The 25,770-nt window shown below is 37.0% G+C and overlaps 1 protein-coding gene across 3 annotated transcripts in view; it reads right to left on the reverse strand.

Moving 5' to 3' along the window:
• COL19A1 (collagen type XIX alpha 1 chain) overlaps nucleotides 1-25,770 on the reverse strand; it is a 181,860-nt gene that overhangs the window by 139,957 nt on the left and 16,133 nt on the right. For all 3 annotated transcript variants that reach the window (XR_010027253.1, XM_063152974.1, XM_063152975.1), the window contains exons 5-9: nucleotides 10,546-10,669; nucleotides 9,888-10,163; nucleotides 8,062-8,142; nucleotides 5,695-5,820; nucleotides 5,155-5,217 (exon numbers count right to left, since the gene is read on the reverse strand). Coding sequence is in view for 2 of the 3 variants with exons in the window: in XM_063152974.1 (XP_063009044.1) it covers nucleotides 5,155-5,217; nucleotides 5,695-5,820; nucleotides 8,062-8,142; nucleotides 9,888-10,163; nucleotides 10,546-10,669 (670 nt within the window). In the remaining variant the exon portion in view is untranslated. The remainder of the gene's footprint in view (nucleotides 1-5,154; nucleotides 5,218-5,694; nucleotides 5,821-8,061; nucleotides 8,143-9,887; nucleotides 10,164-10,545; nucleotides 10,670-25,770) is intronic.

The raw sequence follows: 25,770 nt of genomic DNA on the forward strand, positions 1-25,770 counted from the left end.
GAAAATATCCCTGTGTTATCAACCCTGTTTCCAGCACTAATCCGAAACACATCCTCATACTGGCTACTGGGATTAAAATGAACTCTGTCCCAACTAAAACCAGGACACAACATCAGCAGAAATGTCCAGGTTTAAAAAAAAAAAAACCACAAAAAAAAAAACCCCAAAAACCCCCAGAAAACAAAAAAGTGTCTATTAGCAAGAAGGAAAAAAAAAAGAATTCACATTCAGAGAATATGTTAGGAGAAAGAAAACCCATCCCAAAGGCAGCATCACTCCAGGGTTTCCCTGGTACTGTGGGAGCAGCAGGGAGTATACAGATAAGGAAGTATCATTCCTGTTATTCCCAGCAGAAGCCCCCAGCTGTGTTCTGTCCCATCAGAGCAGGAGCTCAGCTCACCAAGGCCTGAGCTGGGTGTCACTGGTTTAACTCCTGCACCAGTGACAGTGACTGCTGGCTCCCCTGCTCCTGCTTCAGCTCTGGAATGGCCCCACTGGGGAAGTGTGACATTCTCCCACACCCTGAGCACCTCAGACTGGCGAGGACTGTCGCAGACATCTTTTATGGAAAATCCTTTCCTTAGGATTTTTCCTCCTGAGAAGCCAAGAGGCCCCAGGAACAAAATGTAAACATTGATTATCTGCTGCTGTGGAATGCAACAGGTGCATCTGTGATTGGCCCATCTTGGATGTTTACAATTAAAAAATTAATGGCCAATCACAGCCCAGCTGGCTCGGACAGAGAGCCAAGCCATAAACCTTTGTTACCATTCTTTCTTATTCTATTCTTAGCTTAGCTAGCCTTCTGATGAAATCCTTTCTTCTATTCTTTTAGTATAGTTTTAATGTAAAATATAAAATAATAAATCAAGCCTTCTGAAACATGGAGTCAGATCCTCATCTCTTCCCTCAACCTGAGACCCCTGTGAACACTGCCACAAGGACTTGCTGCCACCATCTCCACTCCTCAGAAAGACTTAAACTCAGGGCTGAGATGAGTACTGGAACGGCAAACATAGTAATAAAGACAGTAAGTCACATTTCAGAACTTTTAATAAGAAAAAATGGTTGCCTTGCTAATGATATTTTCCCTTTTTAGTTTGATAACTTGGACAATTAGATGGTAAAACATAAGTGGGACAATCCATAAATTCTTAGGTTGGTAAGCATGGTGTTTCATTCTGCTTATTGCAAGATTTTATTCTAAGTGTACTGGCAATTCCTGACTTTGTCATAACTGAAAGCCAGCCATATTTTGCTCAATTTTCTTCTTTTTCTTGAATTCCAGCTTCTAGGTCCCTATCAATAACCTCAGCAAAAAAGACCGGGCCAGAAAGGAGCCATTCTCAAGGCTGCATAGTACAATAGATATGCTTTAGGTGGAATCAAGTTGACTGGATTTTAAGAGGAAAGTCAGAGTAGAGGAAAGAAAGACTAGCAAGGAAAATGGAGAGAAAGAACAGGTCAGACATTTCATTTGTTCTCCAGGAGATCCTTTTTTCATGTCATTCTATTACAAATATTTTCCTAGTGCAATAATACATTGCATATACCTATCTCTACCAATCCCAAAATAGCCTTTTAAATGTCTTTTTCCTTAAGTAAAATTTAAAGTAATGAAGTTGAATAGCAAAAAATTTCTCCATGCTGTACATCAACAGGCATTTTAATATTTGAAAGCAATCTGCCTCTGGCTTTTTGGTCCCTACTTCACTTACAGCATTAACTAATGACGTATTAACACAGAAAACATTGGCTTGACATTATCTCAAAATATTTAATTCTGTTTAGATTTCAATTTAAAATATTCCATGGGCACTTAGTCTGCTTAAAAGAAATAAAAGTAGAAAACTTTTTTTTAGCCTCCTTGAGAGAGAAAATCAGTTAATATATTCAATATATATGCAATCATTCCAATTATGGTCACACATATTCTGTCTTTCTGAAGAATTTCTACATACTGAGGACAAAACAGAACCTTTACAACATTATTAAAAGACATTTGCTAACAACAAATATGTTTGTAAGATACTGAGTAGCTAAATACGAGGCTAAAGTAGTACAAATTGCAACCAAATAAAAACCACATTAAATATCTCACTCAGATCAGCAGAAGAAAAAAACCCAACTCCATAGCAGATATCAAATTGTGTTAAAATCACAGAGGACTTCCACCTGATTTGTGTCCACTTGCAACTTGTGAGATACACTGTGCTAAGAATCAAGCTGCCATGAGAATATACAGCATATTATTTAGGGACAGTCCAAACTGTCCACTTAGTAAGCAGCAAAAAAAGTTGTTACAGGCAATTTTTCCAGTCTTAATTACTGAGAAATTAAAAACCAGTTGGTCCCTTGCTGCAGAAGCTGATCTCCCAGTAAAAATATCCTGCAGAGCAAATCAACTATTCCATGCCCAAAATATAGGAGATAAAAGTTTTGAGTGAAGAATTGTCCTCATGAAGTCATAATGGGAGGCCAGGTATACAAACAGAAAGGTCATTCACAGAAATGGCATAATTTTGATCAGTGATGCTCCTGTGCATTCAGATGCACAGCTTGCCAGGGATATATCAATATTTGCATGAATGCTTGTTCCAGTGAAAATATGGCACTCCAGTCCTTTGGGCCTGCAACATACTTTGAATTTTGGCTCAGACCTGTTCAGAGGTACTAAGATGAGCCAAGAGTACAGGAATGGAGTGGATACAGGCTAATAATTACATTCAAAATGCCTAAAATGGCTTATAAATTACATACTTTACACTACTGATAGCTTAGATGTTCCTGAATAGTCTGACCTTAGGGAACAGTGATTTTAGACTGAAGAGAAGGGCAATTTGAGGGGCTTGAATGTAGCCTAATATCAATCTGTGTCAGTAGAGACTTCCTTTTCAATCCCATAGCAACAAAAAAAGACATAAAAAATTAACATTTTCACTTGGATGCTGCAACGGCACAGACATTTAAATACAGTTAGTTGGATGCCTATAGTAAGAGGATTTAGAAACAAAAGAAACAATAAAATGAGAAGCTGAACACAAGCAAAGGGGGAACATGTGCTTAGGAACCACAGAACTCAGAGAAGACCTGTTTTTTGTAACTGGCCAGCAAAGTTATCAAGAAGCTGCATATTTTGTGTATATTACATTACAAGACACTCAGCCAGAGTCTGTTAGTTTCCTTTACATAATCTGACAATAAGTCATGTATCCTACATGACTGGAATGTTCTGAAGCCTTTCTGCCTCTTCAGGTCTAATTATTGATGTAACAAGGCCGTCATTGAGAATGAGTCTTACTGAAAACTTGCGTAAATGCAGAGTCAGTGAGAAAAATGGTATTAAAATCTCAGAGAATGTTGCTTTCAGCTCCATCATGGCAGGCACTATTTAACACAAGATTTGTTTGCTCCCAAAGGTCAGTGGGCCAATCCTGGTCACAGTCATACAGTCATACTGTGCCCTCCATCCAACCCCCTTCCCCATCCCCCCAAAAAAGAAAAAAACCCCACCCACTGTAAAGCCAGGAAGTAACAAGGACTGGTCAATTGTAAGAAAAGTTCAAATTAAGTAGCTTTCTACCTGTTTGGTGTTCTACCCCTGACTTTAACCTGCTGATTCATTCAATTTTGTGAAAGGACATTCATAAATGTCAATATACTTTCTTTAGGTTAAACTTCTGGGTGCAATGGGGTTCATTGACTCTCAGACAGTTCCATGCACAGAGAATCCATGCAATGAAGCTCTTTTTGAAAAACAAGTGGGAGAACAGAACCTTACATGTTTTGTTTAGAGGTAGTATGCTTAGCATGGTAAATACTGCTAATTCACTGGGAGATTAAATGTTAAAAAAATCAGACTTGTGAAGTCTGCTTTCCCAGCTTAGTAACAATAATGGTCTAAATGAATCAGGTCAGGAGCAGAAGAACTGTTCCCCAAACAAATGCTAGGAACCTCCCTGTGCTGGCAGCATAAGCTAAAACTAAGAACTGACAATTGTTTAATACACTCCAGATCAAAACTTCATGATTAGGTCTGAAAACTGACAGCAGTCCCTCTAGGTTCAGCTGACAATAGAAACTAATGTGACTGAACTTTTTTTTTCACCTAAAAATACAGCTTGTGTCAAAAAGTGAAATATATACTGGAGGGGAGGAGTTATGGTGGGGAGAATTATACTGTCAAGAAATGTTCTTAATTTCAACCAGCTGTGTAGATAAGCCTTCTCAGGACTGGACCCTTTTCAGCCAGACACTACAGCTATAGGAACAGCATTGTCTGTCTTCACAAACTATTTCAGATCACATATTAAATGGTGTGCTGCAAGGTAGGATGTTGGGTTAGGATACCTCCATCTAACCTCTGGATTAGGACAGTCTAGGCATCTTGCTCTCATACAAACTGCATTCCCTGACCTCATTTCCTATCTCACTGTCTTTGTGGCATATTTACAATAGTTTATTCATTTTGCCCCCTCTAGTAGCACATGGAAAACACATTCCCAGCTGTGTCTTAATTCAGCATCCTCCAACAAAATTTAAGGAATGGAATGTGAAAGGAAAATATTTGATATGTTGACCCATACTATTAGGAAATTTCAAGCTACATAGCATAAGAATATCATGGTAAGCATTACAGGAAAATTCAGAAAAGGCCAAGGAAAGGACCAACTGGCCTGTCCTAGAGACTTGCCAATGTCAGATTCTTCTCTCTTCACAATAAACAGCTTCAGGTACGAGCATTGTCAAAGAATATATGGAGGTCATATTTCATATCCTCCTACTGATGATTGCAAGGATGATTCCTCCACATGGGATTCTGTCCATCAGCAGTGATGTACACACAGGAGATGGAACAATTCTTGTCAGAATATATACATGCCTTCTGTACAGGGCATGGTGACAGGGCTGGGGAGGCATGTGCTTCCCAGGCAGGTAAAGTGTGCTCCACAGAGTGATGGGGTGACCCCAAAGTGGGGCAGCTGTAAAATGCCTAGCAGGGAGCTCACACACACAGCCAGACACTGACTGATAAAGGATCCACCCTGTGTTCAGGCAGATTCCTTCATGGAATAGCAGAATCCATGTAATTCCTACTTCAGAAAGATAAGGCAATGACAAGGCTTGAAAAAGAGAATTCGAGTGATATTTTACCTTTTCACCTTTCTCTCCTTTGTGGCCTGGCAAACCAGCTACTCCTGGTAATCCTGCTTCTCCCTGATTTTAAAAGAAATAAAAAAAGTCAACAAAGCAGATCCAAAATATATTTGGTTAGGTTTCCTGTCTTTGTCACAAATGCCTAACAAAGCAAATGACTCAATAAATATAGTGCAACACCCAGGAGAAGTATTAAAAGAAAACAAACATTGTGTAGAATATAATTCATTCTCAAGTGAAAACATTTACACTAAATATAATGCCTAAATATAATTCTCAGTTTTACCATGGTACTTTTTTGGGTGTATATTCAAACAATTAAACCTTACTGACATCTCTAATTTTACTTTACTTTTTGGATTTAACTAAATTCAAAATGTACTGGTTCTTAACTGGGAAATACAATGTAAATACGTTACAATACTACAAATCAGTAAGATTTTTTCATGACTGCAAAGAAAACCAAGCCCAACTGTTTTTATATCCAACAGGATTAAACAGCATGATGCATTAAAAAGCAACAGGAAAACTTTATACTTTATTTGGAAAGCAGTAGCATCTCTGTGTAGATTCTTGCTGCATCCCTGGAAGTGTGTATATTTTGCTGGCATGAGCAGTCACTGGTGATAAAGTCGTAGCCAGTAACCTCTCCTCATGTGAGCACTGAAAAAAAAAAGATTTTTTGGTTTTTGGTCCACTTTGGTTAACAGGTAAATACTATCCAACCTTCTGTTCTATCTTCTGTTTTAATACTCCTGTACAAACCATACATGAAAAGTGAAAACAACTTACAAAGAGAGAAAAAATCTGTAAAAAACCAATTCTAGATATTTAGATCCTTCTGTTCTAAAATTGATGCCAGTTAAAACTGATATGACGGTCCCATTTCTTTCTTCCAAAAGACAGAAGAATAAAGAGGAATAAAGTCTCCCAAAATCAGAAGTAGTGAAACAGAAAATATCCATGAGGAGAAATAAAAAAGATAGTACTGCACAGTCTCATCCTGTCCTCTGCCCTGCCCCTAAGTGCAAAATATAAGAGTGCAAAGGAAGACTTTTTTATTTCCTTGTAGTAAAATACTTCTTGTATAGATAGTTTGGAAACAAACAAAAAAGCCCTGAAGCCAAGATTTACCTGTCTGTGACTCCTGAGCCAACCTGAAGAGATACTTCAGGACAAGTCAACAGAACCTGCTAAACTTCGGTAGGTCTCATTAAGATGTAATGAAGTTTTTTCCAAGCCTTCTGTCAGAGAAATTCCCACAGGATTTACTGCTTAGCATAGAAATTTATATCCAAGTATAAATTCCTTCCCTTAAATTACTGAAAATGTGGCTGTTATATTGGGTAAGGAAGTTGTGAAAAAAATAAGTCAGAAAATGTAATGCTAGTTTTAATATGAAAGTCATTAACAAGTAGTCCACCTTTTCTTACATCTTAAACATACATATGAGACTATAAGATGTACAAATGAAAATGATGGTGCTTTTAGCTGCATAGAGGAGTGAATATTTATGTGTTATTGATAAAGCCTAATGTTGAGCTTTTTGTCTTCATATATAATTAGGGTTTGTTTTGTTCTTGCTTTTTTTGCTATTGTGTCATAACTGCTCAATAAATTGTATTTCCAAGCATTAAGGAGAACATACAGGAATGTAATTAATTCCACTTTTTCATAAGCTTATACATTCAAGAGAAAGTCTGCATTTCCATCAAGGCTATATTTAGAAATATATTTGAACTATTAGTCATTGTTTAAAATTGAAATTTGCCCCCTGAAATTAGACCATGCTTCTTTCATGCTTCTGAGCACCAAGAAGTCTTGTACTCTTCTGTTCTTGGGCAGATTTCTCTCTCCCATCCAGGTACACCTTCCCCTATCTCTTTGTGGATGTAACCAATCAGTCCTCCTACATGCTCAGGGTTTTTCTTGCTGTCTATACCTTGGTGGTGATGGCACTGTCCACTGCCTCAGAGGAGCCTGATCTTACGGACTACTTATGACTAGCAGGCCAATAATTTAACACAATGTCTTTCTGAGGCTATTTATAGTCTGGTTGGGGTTTTTATGTGTTTTTTTTTTTTTTTTTTGGGGGGGGGGGGGTCGGGGGTGTGTTCTGTTTTGGCTTTTTTTTTGTTTTGGTTTGGGTTTTTTGTTTGTTTGTATTTTATGGGCTAGACTGAGCAAAACAATTACATCTACAACTTCAAGTTATGGTTCTACTGTCTTCCAGTTTACACTGATTCTTGTCTATCAAAACAAGAGGGAAAAGTGAACCCTTTAAACTAAATCAATGTTTTCCCTCATGTTAAACAATATATACACTTCAGCATGTGCATTCTAAAGAAGAAAGTATTTCATAGAATCATCAAAGTTGGAAGAGACCTGAAGGATGAAGTCCAACCATCAACCTACCACTACAACTTTCCAGTTATTAAAGACCCATTCCTCCATTTCAGTATATTAAAGTAAAGAAAATTCAACACCACCCTATTTTCCTTCTCTTCCACTGTCATGCAGACTCTTTCATGGGCTTTGCTTATTTTATCTGTAAAGCTTCACAAGATGCAACTGTTACTGAAATGGCCTCTGTTGTTGGAAACCATTCTCAAGCCATCACAGTGACTTGTTTCCTACCCTGTGAGGCTTCTTCAGTTACTAATTAGAAGTTAATCAATGTTAAGGAATGCATTTAAAAGGCACTAGCAGGTGCCTTTTGTTGATGTTCCATTGTACCATTTATTTAGGCAGCAAAAAACTATGTACCATGACTCCAGATATGGAATTCATTTTTAGGAGGTAATTAAATTATCACCTGTGTTGAAAAATTTTTACAGTTCTTTAGCAGGAAACAATAATGCAATTTCTTTTGTATTAACATTTGAATTTTAACAGATAACTTACCAAGTCTGCAGATATTTCACAACATGTATCTTCTACTGCAAGTTGTGAATTACAATAAACTGCTATGTGGTGAAGTTCAATCTATTAAGGAATACAAAAGAGATTAATGTGAGGTGTAAAAAAATATGTGTCATGGCATGCTTTTTCTTATCTTGAGGTAGTAAACTTTCTCTTTGAAACACTGCATATTTCTGAAATGCTAGAGAAAGACAAATCCAAAACAATTACACAGCTCCTCATTTAAGGAACAAATTATGCAGTCTATTACTTTGATGTAAATCACATTTTAGATTTCATTTATTTTCATTTACGTTGCATCCATCTGTATTGGTTTGCTATATTACACAAGAATTTTAGCCTTGTAGACATCCTCTATAACCTTTTCAGTAAAGTTAATTTTCCTCTGCAGGAAACTAAAATAAAGGTTTGATAAACTCTCTGTCACATGCATCCATTGCTTTGGACAGACCTTTTCCTGGACATTGCCACTAAATCACCTGAAGAGCAAAAATCACAAATTCTTTATGTACAGCTTTTGTTTCAGAGACTTTGGGTGTATTAGAAAGACGAGAAACAAGTAAAATTCTAACTAGATATTCTTGTCATAATATTCCTCTTTTTGCATCAGTTTTATATCCTTTAATCTCCCTCTTGCACTTGGTATTGAGAAAAGTGACCATTGATATAGGATCTGCTCTGCTGCCTTCATCAGCTTTAAGCCCACAATGTTTTCCTGCAAATGTGGAAATCCCAATTCAAAACTTCCACTCAGAATTATCCAGCTCATACCATGCAACCAGCAGAAAAAAACCTGCTTTTTCTGCTGCATGCTATTTGGAAATGAGGTCACAGAGCACACATTTCAAATAATGTTGAACTCAAGTCTGAGAAAATAAAACAAAGCATGAGCTTGGCTCCATGAAATAAGAGATCTGAGTCCTGGCCAAAGAGCTTAGTGCCCCACAAGAATGACTCCTCCTGCAATGTTAGCTTGCAGTTAAAATGTGCTATTTTCCTCTGGAGCCCTACAGAGTACATAACATCGCTGAAGCTTTCTGATGGTCACTATAAACCCCAAGGCAGATGCTTTAAACCTGGTAGCTGCATGTCACTGTACTTAAACTGATATTTCCTGAAGATTTCAAATTACTTGCTGTGCTTTCAAATTACTTTCCTCCCGGCATGAGGAAATAGAAGAGAGCATTCCCAGGACAAAAAATACCCCAGAATATCATGGGGTTTCCTTGAGTAATTCTTGCACCAAAGGCTGCAGGAAACACACCTCCGGCCACTTCCTAATCCCTCTCTTTTGGATAAGGGAGAGACAACTATGAACAATGTGCCCCTATTTCTAAATAGCTGAATTACTCCAGAAGACCTCAATACAGAGGTAATCCTTAATAATTTTGTGTCTCCCCTTTATCAAAGACAGACAAAGTGCAACAGACGACTGATACAAACCTATAAATAAATCTTACTAAAAATGAAAGAAAATAATTAGGACTGCAAGTTACCTTTAAACACAGAAACACTATATCTGTGGTAATTCGGTGGCTCTATCTCCAAATTAAATATAGAAAAACAGACTCCTTAAACCAGGACTGAGTTCTATGCAGTTACTTTGGCAACAGCTTTGTCTTAGCAGATGCTACATAATTGAATAATATTTAGAGAAAAACACTTAAGGACTTCAAATTAAGAATACACACTCAAAAATAATGACTGGGTTTGAACATTTTATCTGTGTGATTCTATACAACTGTGTTAGTAAAAGCGTGGCTGAAACATTACTTCAAGTTAAGTGTTTGTCCTTTCACACTACTCACATCTACAGGCTTATCATCCGCAGCACGAGAAGCAATCAGTGTCCTTCCCTGCAAGTCAATGGTGAATTTTTCATCAGTCTGCTTTCTCTCAATTAAATTACAATCCAAATAGAGGGAAATGATCCCTGACTGCACGCTAATACCAAGCTTATGCCACTGCCGATCAAACAATGGATAAATTTCTCGACTCTTAAAAGTGTAGTGCAGTATATTTCCCTGAGAGGATTTGGTCATATACTCCACCACCTTTTTTGTACCATCCAGGAGGACAGAGATCTGAAAGCAAGACAAAATAAGATAAGTGGTTATTTAAAAGTTATAATAAAGAAGCACATATATAAACCATATATAACAAAAATATTTCAACTACATATACTGGGCAAGAATTATGTTATGAAGCATTCTTTGACATAACTTGGTAAATACATATCAGCTATAAATCAAAACACGCATTTATTTTATTTTGCAGTCTAAACTGAATAGATTTTGCTAAATTTCTGTCATTCCTGCCACAAATTAGCAATTATTTCAGAGCAGTCTGTCTATTTCACATAAACTTTAGCTAAATCCATTAATGAATCATCCATTATTACGTGTGCCATATTACGTGTGGGAAAAAAGAAACTTTTTGAAGGAATAAATCAAAGATGACTCTAACCTCAGGTGTGTCATACTGATTTAAAACTTGCCATATATACCAACGCTCTTTCTTGGTATTTCGCCGTACACGGAACGTAGCAACCAGAGAGTATTCTTCAGGAAGCCCATTTGGAAATACTTGCCTGGAACAGGAGGGAGGAAAAAGATCTCTTGTTATTCTTATACAAACAAGCACTGCTTAAAAGGAATGAACAGAAATAATACCTGGCAAAAACAAGAAGCCAAACACTTGCTCCCACTCATATAAATTCACAGGCCTCAGCATTCAGAAGTGTTTCTTCTCAAAAGTACAATTGAGTCTTTTTATAAGAATAAATGACTGAAAGTTTTTAAATTCATTTTCGTTCTAAATTTTTTAGCATCTCTGATTAATATAAATAGGAGTCTAAAAAGAAATGATGCAAAGTGAATATTCCATATGAAAGTATTTTAAAATACTTCTTTTTCCAATTTATTGCTTGGGATACTTAAATAAGTTTTGTAGAGGATTTGTGGAATAATCCCCATCCTTGGAGACTTTTAAAACAGAGCTGGACAGGGCTCATAATAACCTGCTCTAACTTTCAAGTTGGTCCTGCTTTGAGCAGGGATTTGATCCAGTGACCTCCATGGGCAATGACTCGGACATCTTGAGCATCAGAACAGTTGGACTTTTAGCAAGCTTGAAAACAAATAAGGAATGTGTTTTAGAACAAATTATTTAGTGTTGTTTGATTTTGTTATTACTTTCTCGCCTAAGATGCATCAATGTCTCAAAAAAGTCTGACCTATATCACAGAATGCACCTCAAGACCACTTCCATGAACTCTTTGAAAAGTCTGCATTTCACAAAAAATGAATTCTGTACCTCAACTCTGCAGACTTTGGTAAGCATTAAATATACACTAATCCTCTGCTAAATAAATTAGGATGGTACAATCAACTTATTTAATTTGAAGCTTCTGCATTTCAAATTATTTCTTTTTTAAGACAGAGGTAAGAAAATTAAAACCACAGATCTGTACACAGCACAGGAGTAGCAAAAGCGTTCACATTGCTCTTTGCAATCAGCTAGCCATGGTGCAAAAAGCATTTCCTGATCAGAGTTCAGGAAAGCTGTGGACCCCCCTACGCAGCAGAAAAATTTCCTCCATTTTATTTCCCACAATCACATGAAGCAAATGGTTTAATTCTAAAAAAATACTGACAGGATTACAATTATAGAGCAATGTGCTATAAAGCTTTTCTTAAAAACAAAACAAAATAAACAATAAAGGTGGGGGCAAAGAAAGAGCAAAGCACTGCAGCTGATGAAACAATAGCCCCACAACCCTTCTAGACATTGTTGTACTTAGGAGCTCAGGAAAAATGCCTCCTGTGCAGAGAAGCCTGCTGTAAATCCTGCCAAAGAGCTTCTTTAAGGACTAGCACCTATTTAAGTTTCTCATGTGGGAATCACACTTCTTTGGCTTATTTCCCACAGCTGATTCCTGTTTTATCCTCGGACCAAACTGGCTGCTGTCCCACATTGTTAGTGGACCCATATGCTGTTATACAGCTATAGACGTTGGAATGTCAAGAGGCAAGGCAAAAGAGAATAGGCTTGGCGGTACTTAGACCTAGATTTCATAGTTTGTATTTCAAATATAGCATAAAGAACATGTTTCATGATTTATAAAAAAAATACCTTCACCAGGCATGAGTGTGTGACTGCAGAACAATAAACTATCTGGACATGGGATCAGCCCTATGATTTCCTGCACCCCAGGCAGGCTAAGGAGATGGTATCTCAGGTTTACAGCTGTAAGCTAGACAGGATATCTGGCATCTGATGTGGATGGGAGCATCTGATTAGCTCTCCAAAATCAATTAACTTTCCCAGCTAAGTCCCATATTGGGGACACTGGGGAATTCACATTTATGGACAAAGGACAGACAGCTGTGGAAAAGAAATGATCAGAACTCTTCATCAAATGAAAAGAGGGGAACCGTTTTTGTTACCGTAGGTCTGGAAGACAAGGAGAAGCAGTCTTTGGGCAAGGTGGCACTATTTTCTGCACTCCCACACCCACCCTCCACTCCACTGCTTTTCACTGCATGCCTTCCTAACGCTTTCACAGCCATCTAGATGTATGACAGTATTAAGTCTTCTAAAATGGCGTTTCTTTCAGAATTTTCTCAAATAAGTTTGGTTGTGTGAGTACACGTGATATAAATTTACCTTCCTTAACTGTTTACCAAACGAGTCAGGAAACAAAAGAAGAGCTAAGGTATGGGCCAGTGTTACAAAAACCAGCAGGAGCTCACTCTAAACTTCCCTTACCTTTGAGCTGACAAAGAAAACTGTATTGAGAGAAGTGAGAAAAGCAGACAACATCAAATTAATTCCTAAGGACATGAACAATTTCAGTGAAGTCAACTAAAGAGGCAAGATTTTAAGCAGATTTGGACCAACGATAAATTCAGTTAGCTTCACAACATAACTTAGGTAGGAAAGTACTTCTGGAGGTCAATGGATTTAACCCGGGGCTTAAAGGAGGGACAATCTGAAAATTATATCAGGTTACTGTAAGTACAGTCCTGCTGAGTTTTGGAAGTATCTAGAATGGAAAATATTCCAAAACTCTTTGGGAAACTCGTTCCGCTATCTGGCCAACAAACAGCACAAATTTAATATACAACCACCATATACCAGAGATTTAACTTAACAGAAGCAGTATCTTTATTTGGAGAAGAGTTATCATTGGTGCCTATATGAAGACTCCTTGGTGACCAAAAAATCATTAACAGATGCTTTAAAGAATACACTTCACAGTCAACCCTTCTAGCTAGATGGTGAGCATGAAAAGGAACAAAATAATGGGATGAAATATGCAGAAAACCTGTTTGCTGTCTGGCTGTCTGCTACCATACACAATTTCCCCGACGCTCTTCCTCCCTAATTGGCTTCAAGTGACTGTAGCAGAATATAAAAGCATGCATTGAGCACTGAAGTGACTTAGGTACAGATGATTAACAAGATACTTTGTGATATTTAAGTATTATTACCATGGCATCTTCTACTCTGTAAAATCAGTTAAAAATCCTCAAAATTGGGCAAAGTATGTACATGTTTTAAAGAATAAATATAATGATATTTGATGAGAAAAATAAAAGAACAAACAGAAAAATGAACATAAAACCTCATGTTCGAACATGAGAAAAGCCAAACCAAAATTTCATGGAATACTGAATTTGAAATTCAAAGTTTGAATGTTTAGTATATTGTTTCACCTGCTTACGTCTACAAACATTTAAAACCTGAGAAAATTTATGAGGTATTTTGTACAGGGTGAAAACAATAAAGGAATGGCATCAAACATTAATAAAAAAATTCAAAAGCAAGTTGTTCCTCAACCCAAAAATCCCACAACCCAATATCCACAACTCAAAAAGTACTCCAACACAGAGTATTTAACCTTTCCACATGGGACAGTATAAAAACAATAAGAAAAGGAGAGACAAAAAGGGTGAAGGAAACCTACACCAAGCTCACCTCAAAGTCTACAGATGTACACACAGTACAAACAGAGAACATGAACTAAGGGTAGTAAATCATGGTGTCTACACCAAAAGCAGTAAGAGAGATGACAGGTTTTAAGCGAGTTATAATGTTACAGAAATATGGGTAGCAACTGTTAAGTGTGCAAATTTATCTGTAAAGACAAGACAAAAGAACTTAGAAATTAACACAGACAAGCAGATGAGGATATCCTTGACATCTGATCTCTCAACCAGATGCCTTTTTGGACAACAGTATCTGAACAAAATTACATCATCAGACTTGGGAGCAAAAAATTGAGGTCTCCATGAAAAGCAAATATCCTTTTCAGTGGGACAACAATTAAGTTCTCCTATTTTTGTTTAATTTCCTTACCAAACAAGACATCCTTCCTAGATAACTGCTCAAACTTTTAAGTATATTAAAAAGGTTCCCTCTTCTTCTTCTGCACTCAAACACTCATGTCTGCTGTGGTTTGTGTTGAATTCAATGCTGTCCAAGCTTACTATGTGTGATTGAAGAACAGTCAATGGCTTAGGCTCCTCTAGGGACATGGGCAATGTTCTGGCACCTCTGCACACATCTTTGAGTCACAATGGAACTTGGGTGGGAGTTACATGCCTGTCTGCTTAAGCCATGGTGCTTCTAAGCATGCCTGGAATTTATGCCCAGACGCCAGGGGAAATCAGTTATCCAAAATTATTCATTTTAGGTGCCACTAGGGCTTGGGTGGTGCTTGAGAGTGGGCAATTTGAATTATTCTCAGACTCAGGCGCCCAGAGTCTGATTAAATTATACTTTAGGTGGAATTTCAGTAGTTTGATTCTCTCCCTCTGTCCATATTATCAGTAATATATAATAAAAAATTCAAGTTGATGAATGGAGCACTGTTTTCTCAAAGCAAAGCACACCCTTGGTGGAAACTACTGAAAACAATAGCAGGAATTGAAGCACATGAACTGAATACAGAGGTTTGAATTTACACCACCCTGGGCTGCTGGACTGAGATGTACTGCAAATTACAGAAGCCTCAGCTGGTAAAGTTGAGAAGAACATCAATAGCCAGCACAAACATTCCCAACAATACAAGGTTTTAGATTGTACATAGATATGTTACAAATCCATACATTCAGGTCTTTCTTAATGTTTCACAGGTTGAAACACGAGGCAGATGCAGCCAGAATGGTAAAAAACACACATGTTCTTGCAACAACTGTGTGCCACTCTATCAAAGCACATGTATGCACAGAATTGCAAAGGCTTTTGCTGCATTCTCCTCCTTTATACTGCATCAAATGTAGCCATATTTTTTCCTAAAAGCAGCTGTATACTATGACTGTACATTATGAGGTTACCAGAAGAACAGTTAAAGGAATGCTGCGTGAACATTACCACTGCATTTGTTCATACCTTCCACTGTTTATAAAGGTTAAGTATAGAATGATTTTTGGCAAAATATTTTATTTATTAATTTGTTTCCTCAAAAGTTCTGAAGTGCAGATACCAGCTGGAATTCCTAGTGCTAGCATACTAAAAGAAGTAATTATGAATGAATTAACTGTGTATTCACTGTGCTATAAACAGTTTTAGTTCTATCTTTGTAATACAGCATTGAGTTACCCATATCAAATTTAGTAAGGCAATCTTTTATTTACCTTTTGTTTTTATTTTTAAAAAAAGCACTAATGGAAAAGCAGCATCTATTTTTGAATCTTATGAACTCCAATTGTTCCATATCGAATGAGAATACACTACAGTATATGACAAACTTCCGTATTTACAAGTATCAATGAAGCCTCCAGCTTGCTGTATATCTTCCAAGAAGAGAAAGATGAGCCAACTTGCATTTCCTGAGAGTGAAGTGAGAGATGTTTTGAGTTTATGGCAAGACATATCTTTTCCAGCTGACATATACCATTACCTGGTATATGTCACTTGTAACATGACAATGTTACAATAATTTGGTGACCAGAGCTCAAGGAGTTGATTTAAAAAACTTTCCTGTATTGGGTAAGGATTTATTTCATATTTCATTGATGGAGACACTGAAGTGTTAACTTTTTAATGTTTGCACAGGGCTTAAACTCAGACCTGTTATGAATAAAAAAGTAAAGCTCAGGGGGACCAAATACAAAAGTCTCCACATTATTATTAATATTTCTACAACAAATTGCTATATTTTTGATTCTCAGTTTTTTACCTAACTTGATTGGTACAAAAGGAGAACAAGAATCAACTAACAAGAACAATTTACCAAACCCATCCTAGAAAATGTATTTCAAATTCTTTTCAAATAAAAGCTAAGAACAGCTGTCTTTTCTGTCAGAATAAGAAATAATTTCCTTCCCATCCATCTTCCTCAAATCACTTTAAGATGCACTATATAGTTTCATGTTACATTAGGCCTCAAGTTGTTTTCATATGACACATTATATGATGCAACTCAAGGGAAACTATTCAGACAGCTTAAGAGTTATTAATTACTTAGGGAGAGCTCGACCCACTCATGAAATGTACTGCTGAAAGCAAAGCTGCTGTTTTATTTTAACACGGAGAAGAGGGATTTACCTAATATTTCATATACTTCAGCACGTCTCTGCTTTCATTTACAGAACAGGTATAGATTAGCTGACTCTTAATGTAGAAGTTGTTCAGGAATTTTTTGGAGTGAAAGTAAATGGTATTGATATCAAAATTTTAAAGAGCATTTGAAAAAACATTGGTTTTAAAGAGTCACAGAAATACCAAAATGGTTATGCCTGTGCTTTTACCCTAGGATTTCCAGCATTATTCTGAACCCTTATTTACAGGAATTATTGGTAAGCTCCTGGCCCTAAAGAAGTCAAAGGCCAGTCTTCCTCTGATTTTAAAGATGTCAGACTAACTGTCTGCTTTCCAATTTTAGCCTTTTTCTGTGTATTTTAAGTTTTCTGGAAAAAAAATCAGCAGTAATAAGAACAAGACAATTAAAAGCAGTAATATATAATAACAGATATTGAAAAGACAACATTTTTTCTTCTCTTTTTCCTTAAGTAGAATTTTGCTGAATTTTGATGAAGTTTTTAGAAATTTCAAGTCAACAAAGAATTTTGGAGTTTTATGTTGTGAAAGGCAGCTTTCAGCACTTCTGATGAAGTTACACACTTGCTGGTTTGAGCAGCATGGGGCAGAGGGATATCAGAAAGTGTTGTTCAATTCCATGATTCAGGGTGGAGAGGAGATGTTTTCCCCTGTGTGAAAAAACTAGAGACCCATGTCTTTCTTTCTTTGTTCCCCATCTCTCAATTTGTTTGTTCTCTGGTCATCTAATCAAAAGAAACACTCTGAACACAAGATCCATCTACACTGGAAATATAAAAATAACCAAGAGAAAATCACCTGTTTTGAACTCCAATCATTTCCCATTGAGAACTATGGTCCTCCTAGACATAGGAAGTCCTCACTCTGCTTTCCCTTTAGTAGTGACGTGTAGAACTTCACACACGTGCATCCCATCCCCAGTTTCGTAATAGGTTTCTACTTCTGTAATTCCCTGTAGGGACCAGCCTGCACTCATGAAAACCTGGTTTTGTTGTTCAGCATGAACATCCCAGAAAGCTTCAGTGCTTTTCCTCACTCAGAACCACACTAGTAAATTGATTGACCCTATAGAAAAATTTTCTTAGGGTCTGACATTCCTCACAAGGAACACACACAAAAAAACCAAACTAAATTTTCCTCTTTGGAGATTATGGCAGAATCCAGACAAGTGTGATGATGTGTCCTTTTCTTCAGTGGGTTTGTGACTGTCTCCAAAGATAGTCTTTGTTAAAAATTTAAAAGTAAGATGTGCTTAAGAGAATGGCAGAGATTTAAATTGTCTTCAGCTCATTCAAGACTCACATCAATATTTTTGGCCTTTAGAGATTATGCAAAAATGTTACTTTTCTGTCCTAAATATCCTAAATCAAACTGTGGATGGCAACCATCAGGAGAAGAGGACAAGAACTTAAATAGTTTCAGAGGAACTCTGGATATTTCTTTCAACATCCACCCCTACATTTATTTTGACATTTTAGGAGCTGTTTTCTAACTCACATGGTCCTTCTGGTTAGTTACCAGAAATGGAACAAACACAACAGGTCTAGTTATTAGAGTAGCCTGTTATTTGTCAGACTCTGAAGTCAATGAGATATTAAGTTCTTATGCTAAATATGATTATCTACAGTGGAATGAAATTATTCAGCTGATCAAGAAACCTTCTGATGATGTTAATGAAAAAAATTATGGTAACCTATGGCAGGCAACTGACAGAGAAAATTGCTCTGCATGCATTTTTATATGCTTCCTATCCTATAGTAGGAAGCAAGAGCTACTGTACAGTATTCAATATTTGTGCATTTAAGTGGTTGCTGTTGCCTGGAAAAGTGAAGAAAATTCAAACTACAATAGACAATTTGTCTACTGGAGGCCATGAACACCGAGATAAAACGCACGTCATATTATGGAAAGGAGGGGTGACATCAGGAATTACTTAGCTTATATATCCATTCAACCTTCCCTGTAGGAGGAAGAAATCTAAGCACCCACTGGTCCAGATACCTAGAGACACTAACTGATTGCACAATGGTCTCTTTAGTTGGGTACAGAGGAGGGTGACTCAGCTTCAGCAGAGCTCCATGCTGAGAGACTCACACCCTTTTACTTCTCACGCTGGGGTTTTGGAAGGCACCTTGTGTGTTTCTGCATGACATCATGCTACCCAACCTAGAAACATTATTTCCATAGAACACTCAATTTCTTCCTGTTTAGTCTCCCCTCATCCCCATCCCAAACTTCGGGTAGCTTTTTACAATGAACCAATGGAACAAGTACTAGCGAAGTGAACTGCTGATTACACTTGGAACAGGCTCTCCCTTTCCTTCCCGGGTTCATTCTGCCAAGTCCTAGACAACCCTGGCTGATGATAAAGGGCAAACCATCTCACAGGCCAGAGTCCCTCATATGAAAATGCTGAGCACTCACAGTGCTAACAGCATGGCTGGCAGTGGAAAGGGAGAGCCAGGACTGCTGTCTGGAGTGCAGCTGCACCAAACTACGAGGTGCTTTTTTTGCTAACCCCAAATAATTGTCTGGATAACTAGGCTCCTCCTCTTCAGCATGCAGGACTGCCTATAAATAAACAAACTCATTCCTGGCTAAAGTTGCAAGCAAGCTGTGCTAAGTAGTGCATGAGAAAAACAGCACAGGCAAGACCAAAGGCACTAGAGCCTACAACTCTGATACAAATTGGTATATCTACCTGCCTTGGTTCCAGTTGATCTCCCCAAAAAAGAAGGTGTAAGTAGTGAAGATTGAGTTACCAACAGAAGAGATCTGATCTGAGTAAGAAAGAAGGTTAATGACACCAGATAGCAGGGTCAGACCCGAAAAAGTAGCTGTCAGCTGCAAGAGTGAAGCTACAGAGAGAACATGCTTTTGCTTTAACACCCCCTACACACAGCATGACTAGTCTATGCATATTTAAGCCTGGTGTTCTGCTTACACTTAAAAGGATAATTAGATAAATAAGGCGCTCTTTTACAGTATATAAAAACTGTGAACATTCACAAATTTTTAGTGAACGAATATGGAAAAGAAATGATCAAAAACCACATCAGAAGACTTACTAGCATTTTCAGAAACTGGAAATTATTTTTATTAAGTCTCAGGACTTAGACTGTATAATTAATTCCAGTTTAAAAAACAAAACAAAACAAAAAAATCCCAAAAAACAAAGAGTATGTACAGCTTAGCCTGCAACTCTCACAATTTCTCTAATAATGAGATTATTTTTAAGTTACAGATTAAATGGGGTTAAAAATAAACGCAGTTTAAAAATACCCACATTGCTATCTGCTGAGTCATAACTATTTTTAACAGGATGGACCAAAGACCATCCCCAGTGATGGGCATTTGCTAACCCTGTTACTGTCAGATCCAGCTGGGGAGTGTCCAGGTATTCCCTTTAAAGCGCTAGGAGAGAAACAAAAATCAAAGCTTATAAAGAGAGCTGGGGCCTTGCATCTGACTCAAGACAGAGGTGTTGAGAGGATACCTCAAGTAGTGATACAGATAAGTCACGAAACATTTTATTTAGGTGAATTCTAAGCTTCACATCAAACTTGAAAGAACACTGAATATGACCAGGAGCCCTTCTCAGACTGGGGAATTAGGCTAGATGTCTTATATCCAAGCAAGGAAGCTTAATATAGTAGGAATTCACAAACTTTCCTCAAAACAGTGAGGAAAGCTCACTGCTCCACAGCAGAAAAGAACTGTGCATTAAACCAATGCATCAGCTACAGCAACTTGAGGTTAAATCATCCATGTAGTTTTCATGCAAAATAACAGAAACAGAATGAGCCATTATCATCTCTTTCAACAGTAAGACTGAGATTAGAGTCTGTACTGCTGATGAAAATTCTAACACTATATCAGACTAGTAGACAAAAAAGTAAAAAAAGTTATAACAGTAAAGAAAATATTGCTATTATCACCAATATTTTTCATTAAATAAATTTGTAACATTTAAGCATGCAATGAGATGAAAAAAATATTTTGCAAGTTTTAAAAAGGAAGTATTTGGTTCTCTCATTACCCCATTACAAAACCTGCATTTTGATGAATTCACTCTTACCCTATAATTTACATGGTTGACAATGACATTACATACCCAATACTATGGAAAAATACATTCCTATGGAAAAGAACCTATTTACAGAATAGTTTATAATACAATCACAGAACCCCAGAATGGCTGAGGTTGGAAGGAACTTCTGGAGATCATCTGTTCCAAGGCCCCTGCTCTCACAGGATCACCTGGAGCTAGCTGGGTAGGAGTAAACACTCACTTGTGTGGTAGAACAAAATCAGCACAAGCTTTTTGAAGAGATGACACTTAAACTTAATTGTGATTAAAAAAGTTAGGGTGTTGGAAGAAATATATTCTTAGGCATAATATGAATTCATATGAGTATTTCTAACTTATTTTTAGGGAGAAAAAAAGAAGCAAGGGTATGTTATAATTCTTTGATCTTTCAAGAACTCTAATTGGTTAATGAGTCATGACTTTCCTTTCCATGAAACCATTTCAGCTATCTTGAATCACGAAGTGTTTTTTCAGTCCTCCTAAGACTTTCACAATTAACCAATCTTAAGCTTATGTAATTTCCTGGTAGCATAGCGTATCTCCACATACTAACAGTAATGCAATTATTTATCACTATCTAAATTTAAAAGAAGTTCTCTGGAAAGAAAACTAGACTATTAAAAAAAGAAATTATTTCAAAGTTTTACTCCTTTTTGACTTAACAGATATCTGATGGCATTTCCTTTTCAGACATTCAAATCATCATATACAGCTTCATTACTAAAGTACTGCTAGAACTTACATTTTATATTTAGTCCTTTTCTAATACATTTTCTTCCAGTGCCTCTATCCATGATTATCTTATTAGTTACTGTCCTTATCATATATTGTTCACAGTTCATATTAGAATATAATGCCATATGCTAAACATTCTAATTCTCAGCAACTTATTCTCACAGGAGATATTTTAAAAAGTCAAACAAACTACTGCAATAGAAGACTCACATCCCAAATCTTCCTGTTTTCAAATACCACTTTTACCCATAAAATGAGTTAGCATTATCTACTAATTCTGTACAAGTCACTGCTAGATGCCGATCCTGAGCAAGAGCAGTAATTTCACGCTGCAATTGCGCATGCTGCACTTCAAAGTGCATCCCCCACAGAGCAAGAATTGGAATGGCACTTCTTCCCTGCAAGCCTTGGCAATCAGTTCTCGTTATTGTATACACTCCTGGTGAATACTACTATACTTTTTGTTTATTTCATAGATTAATTTAAACTGGCAGTCACCTAGCATTCTGAACTGCTCCTGTAATAGACAGGTCCAGTAACAGGAAAAAAAGGTGTGTAGAGTCATGGCCCCTCAATAATGTTATTTGTGTTGTTACTTCTCAGGAGTGGTGAAAAGCAAACCTCACGTGCTTTAACCAATTAATATTTTTGGGATATGCATTCAAAAGTATTTGAGTAAATCAGTACTGCTCACCATAGATTATGAACACACAAATTTCTTACCAAACTCTCACAGAATCATAGACTCAAAGAATTGTTAAGGCTGGAAAAGACCTCCAAGCTCATCAAGTCCAACCCAGCACCACCACCATGTCCACAATAAATCATGTTCTCAAGTGCCATAGCCATTTGCCTTTGTACACTTCCAAGGATAGGGACTTCACCACATCCTGGGCAGTCTGTTTCAACCCTTTACAAAACTTTCAGTGAAAAAAAAATTCCGCACATCTAATCTAAGCAGAACTCTCAGCAGAGTTCACAAAGAAAACTGAGTAAAAGAGGGAAATTGAAGTTGATCAAGAGCTTCAACATTAACATTTTTAATATAGGTGTATCAATAATTAGTAGTCTAATCCCTAAAATGAAAGATACATGAATTTTCCTATGAAAATTAGAAGCACAATGCCATATTAGGAACAATAATCAATAAGTTATTCAAAGCCTAAACTGTCATGCCCAACCCCAGAGTATTTTTATGATTTATTTTTTTAATAGAATTTTGAGATACTGGAACTAGTCACACTGACTAAATCCAAAAATAACATGATCTCTTGCATGTGGTTCTGTTAATATACCAATAACTGTACATCTTGTTTCTATAGATTACAGATTGTTTCTCAAGTTGAAGTTTATTAAATCATTCCAAGTTTTGAAATGAGTTTGCGGCATGACAAATATTCACTTGAGACAGGCAAGACTGCAATCAGCAAACTCTCAATGCTTAGGATTGAACTCAAATTGATACCCAGACCTCTAAGTGAAAAACCCAGAACATGGACTGTACTGTCCATTCAAAATCCAAGACGTATTTTTAAAAAATTTTTAATTTATCTCCATAAACAAAAAAAATACTTCATAGAATGATGATAAAAACTGCAAAGAGCAAACCACATAGAAATGCTAGAGGCCAAAAATCTTTCAGAGCCAAATGAAAATAAATGAAAATCAGGGTAATGAAAAAAACACCAGGCAGTTTCACTGTGAGACAGACCATGAACTATTTTTAGATATAAAACCTAAAAACTCAGAGGCAAGATGGGGGAAGGGTATGATATCTCTATGACATGTTTAAACAAAAAGCCCCGGTATAAACACAGATATAGCAGCACAAACGTATTTTTCTAGGTGGAACTTTAGTTAAGAGGAGAAATGCCTGACAGCATAGCTAAAGCCAACTAGATTACACAGCGTTAAATCATAAAAGCCAGGAAAAGAAAGATCTGATTTATTACAGGGTTGTTTGTTGTTTTGGTTTTTTTTCCCTCCGCCTGCTGATAAATTACTTCTGAAGCATGTGGCACCATTGCTTCAGCTAGAAAAATTATATGCATTTTATAAAGACACTTGAATCCTCTCAGCTCAATCAGCAAAACTGATAAATGATCATTCAGTCTCTATATACAACATAACGGGGCTACAGTGCATCCTCAGCTGTGTGCATTATGCCCAGTACATATCATTGAATTCTGTGTGGTTGCTTATTGCATGGCTGCAGATACCCACAGCTATTCTGGTTTTCCAAGAAACTTTATCTGCACTGATCTTGCAACCATGCTTTTGTTCTAAGACTATCAAACGCAGACCTTATTAAAGACTTAGATCTGCATCCTCCTTGTACTCATTTTTAACAGATTTTTCTTCAAAAAAGGTGGCCAAGACAAACCAAGAAAACACAGCAAAGATCTTAAAAATCAGCATGTTTGGCAGGGAGTAAGAGGCATGTAAACTTTTCTGAAAGTTCCCCACACTCTGGAATCACTTAAGGCTCCTTCAGTTAATGTACTGGTAAATTGAAACACCTTCTTCAGAATTTGTGTCCAAGTTTTTGAACAAGGGTCATTGAAAGGCATCTAGATTAATTTCTCCTGCTGAATCTAGAAATCAAATAACACAACAACTTTGTCTTGCAATTGCAGTATCTATGAAAATCTATGTTTTAGAAAACTGAAACATAGTTTTGGCATCCATTTCAGATGAAAATAGAAAGGAATTCCCTACAGGAATACATAGCAAAAGTGAAATTGCAGATGTCGCTGTTTCAATCGGAACACTGGGATTGTTTTCCACAGGGCAGGTTAAACCATTAAAAACTCAAGGTAGAGTTTCAGGGTTTGTTTAAGCTAAAGGCAGTGCTGCTGGGGCTGGGGGCAGCCTCTCCTGCTCCCTCCCCACTGTGGCTGCTCAGATGGCACAGCCACAGGGATCAGCCGCCAGCCTCGCTGAACAGAGAGGCTGATGCTGATGTGGAGGAAGTGAGATGAGGCTGAGAGATGGAGATGGATGCTGTGAAAGCAAGCTCCTAATTTTATTCTCTTCCAAATAATATTTCTGGCTTTGTTTATTTGGTTTTGTTTATGGCCTGCCATGAGGCTCATGGGATTCCACACAAACACTGCTTGTCTCCTGCCCACTCTGGCTGTGGAGCAGTGCCCTTAAAGCACACACCTCACAAAAGCCTCTTCCCTTTATTTGCAAGTGCTTTACAGCAAAAACATCATCACTAGGAAATAAAAGGATGAACACTGCTTCATATAACAATGTTTTACCAGTTCAGCTGGTGTGACTCTGCTCCACTAAGTGTTCCACTCTCAGGGGAACACACTACAGATCAAAGAATTCTAATTTGTTACAGTCAGTAGCTTGATTTAAAAATATTTTCTAACTCTCTGTTCCCTCACAGTGTGCTTTTAATGTAAGTGCTATACATTTTTAAATGTACTCTTCCCCTCTGCCACCTCTGTCTTTGTTTTCCCAATTCTTTCTGCATAGTAAATTACATGTTATATTGTAGGATGATTCAAACAAATATGGACATCAAAATCCATTGATACCTGAATGTTGAATTTTATAAAAATTTCCATGTTTCTTGTACATTTTCAGGTAGAAACAAGGCCCCAAATGCAGAAAGACATTGACAGGTGATTATTCTTTAAAAGAAGTATTGGTCTGTCATTTTACATGGTAAGAAGCCCCATTTTTCTCCTTAGCTGTGAAATTAAATAATTGGTATTTACAAGGTGGGTACAACACCAATTTGATCTTTCAACAGTAATCACTGTATTTTCCTTCTTTTTAATTTCTGAAATAGAGTAAGTGTTGAAGTTTCTGGAAATAAACACAAAATATACGATTTCAGGATAAAAGAAATTTTGAATCACTACAGTTTCTGATACACTGCTTTAAAAGACCTGAAGAAACATCAGAAATTGTACTACATTCAGGCTCCCACACTCAGGAAGCAAATTCCAAAGGCAAGGCCTTTTTCTTGAAAATACCCTGCAACTAAAATACCAGACATTTCAGTCTTAGCATTGTTGGCTCCAACTGCTCAAATGACCTCAGATAAATGTGTGATATAGTAAAGGAGAGGTGTTTTCTTGTATAACCATCTAATATTTTAATAGACCAAAGGTCAGCAGGATTTTGTGTGAGCACAGATAAAAGCTGGTTTGAATAATTGTAGCTGCTGAGGGGTAATACCTCATTGCCATTTTCAGTCACACTTTAAAAGTCTTCAATTAATTGTTTTGGAAATCAGTGATTATCATGTGTATCTATTCTATATAATTTATAAGAAA

This window comes from Melospiza melodia, chromosome 3 (genome assembly GCF_035770615.1).
Source record: "Melospiza melodia melodia isolate bMelMel2 chromosome 3, bMelMel2.pri, whole genome shotgun sequence".
NCBI classification, from domain to species: domain Eukaryota; kingdom Metazoa; phylum Chordata; class Aves; order Passeriformes; family Passerellidae; genus Melospiza; species Melospiza melodia.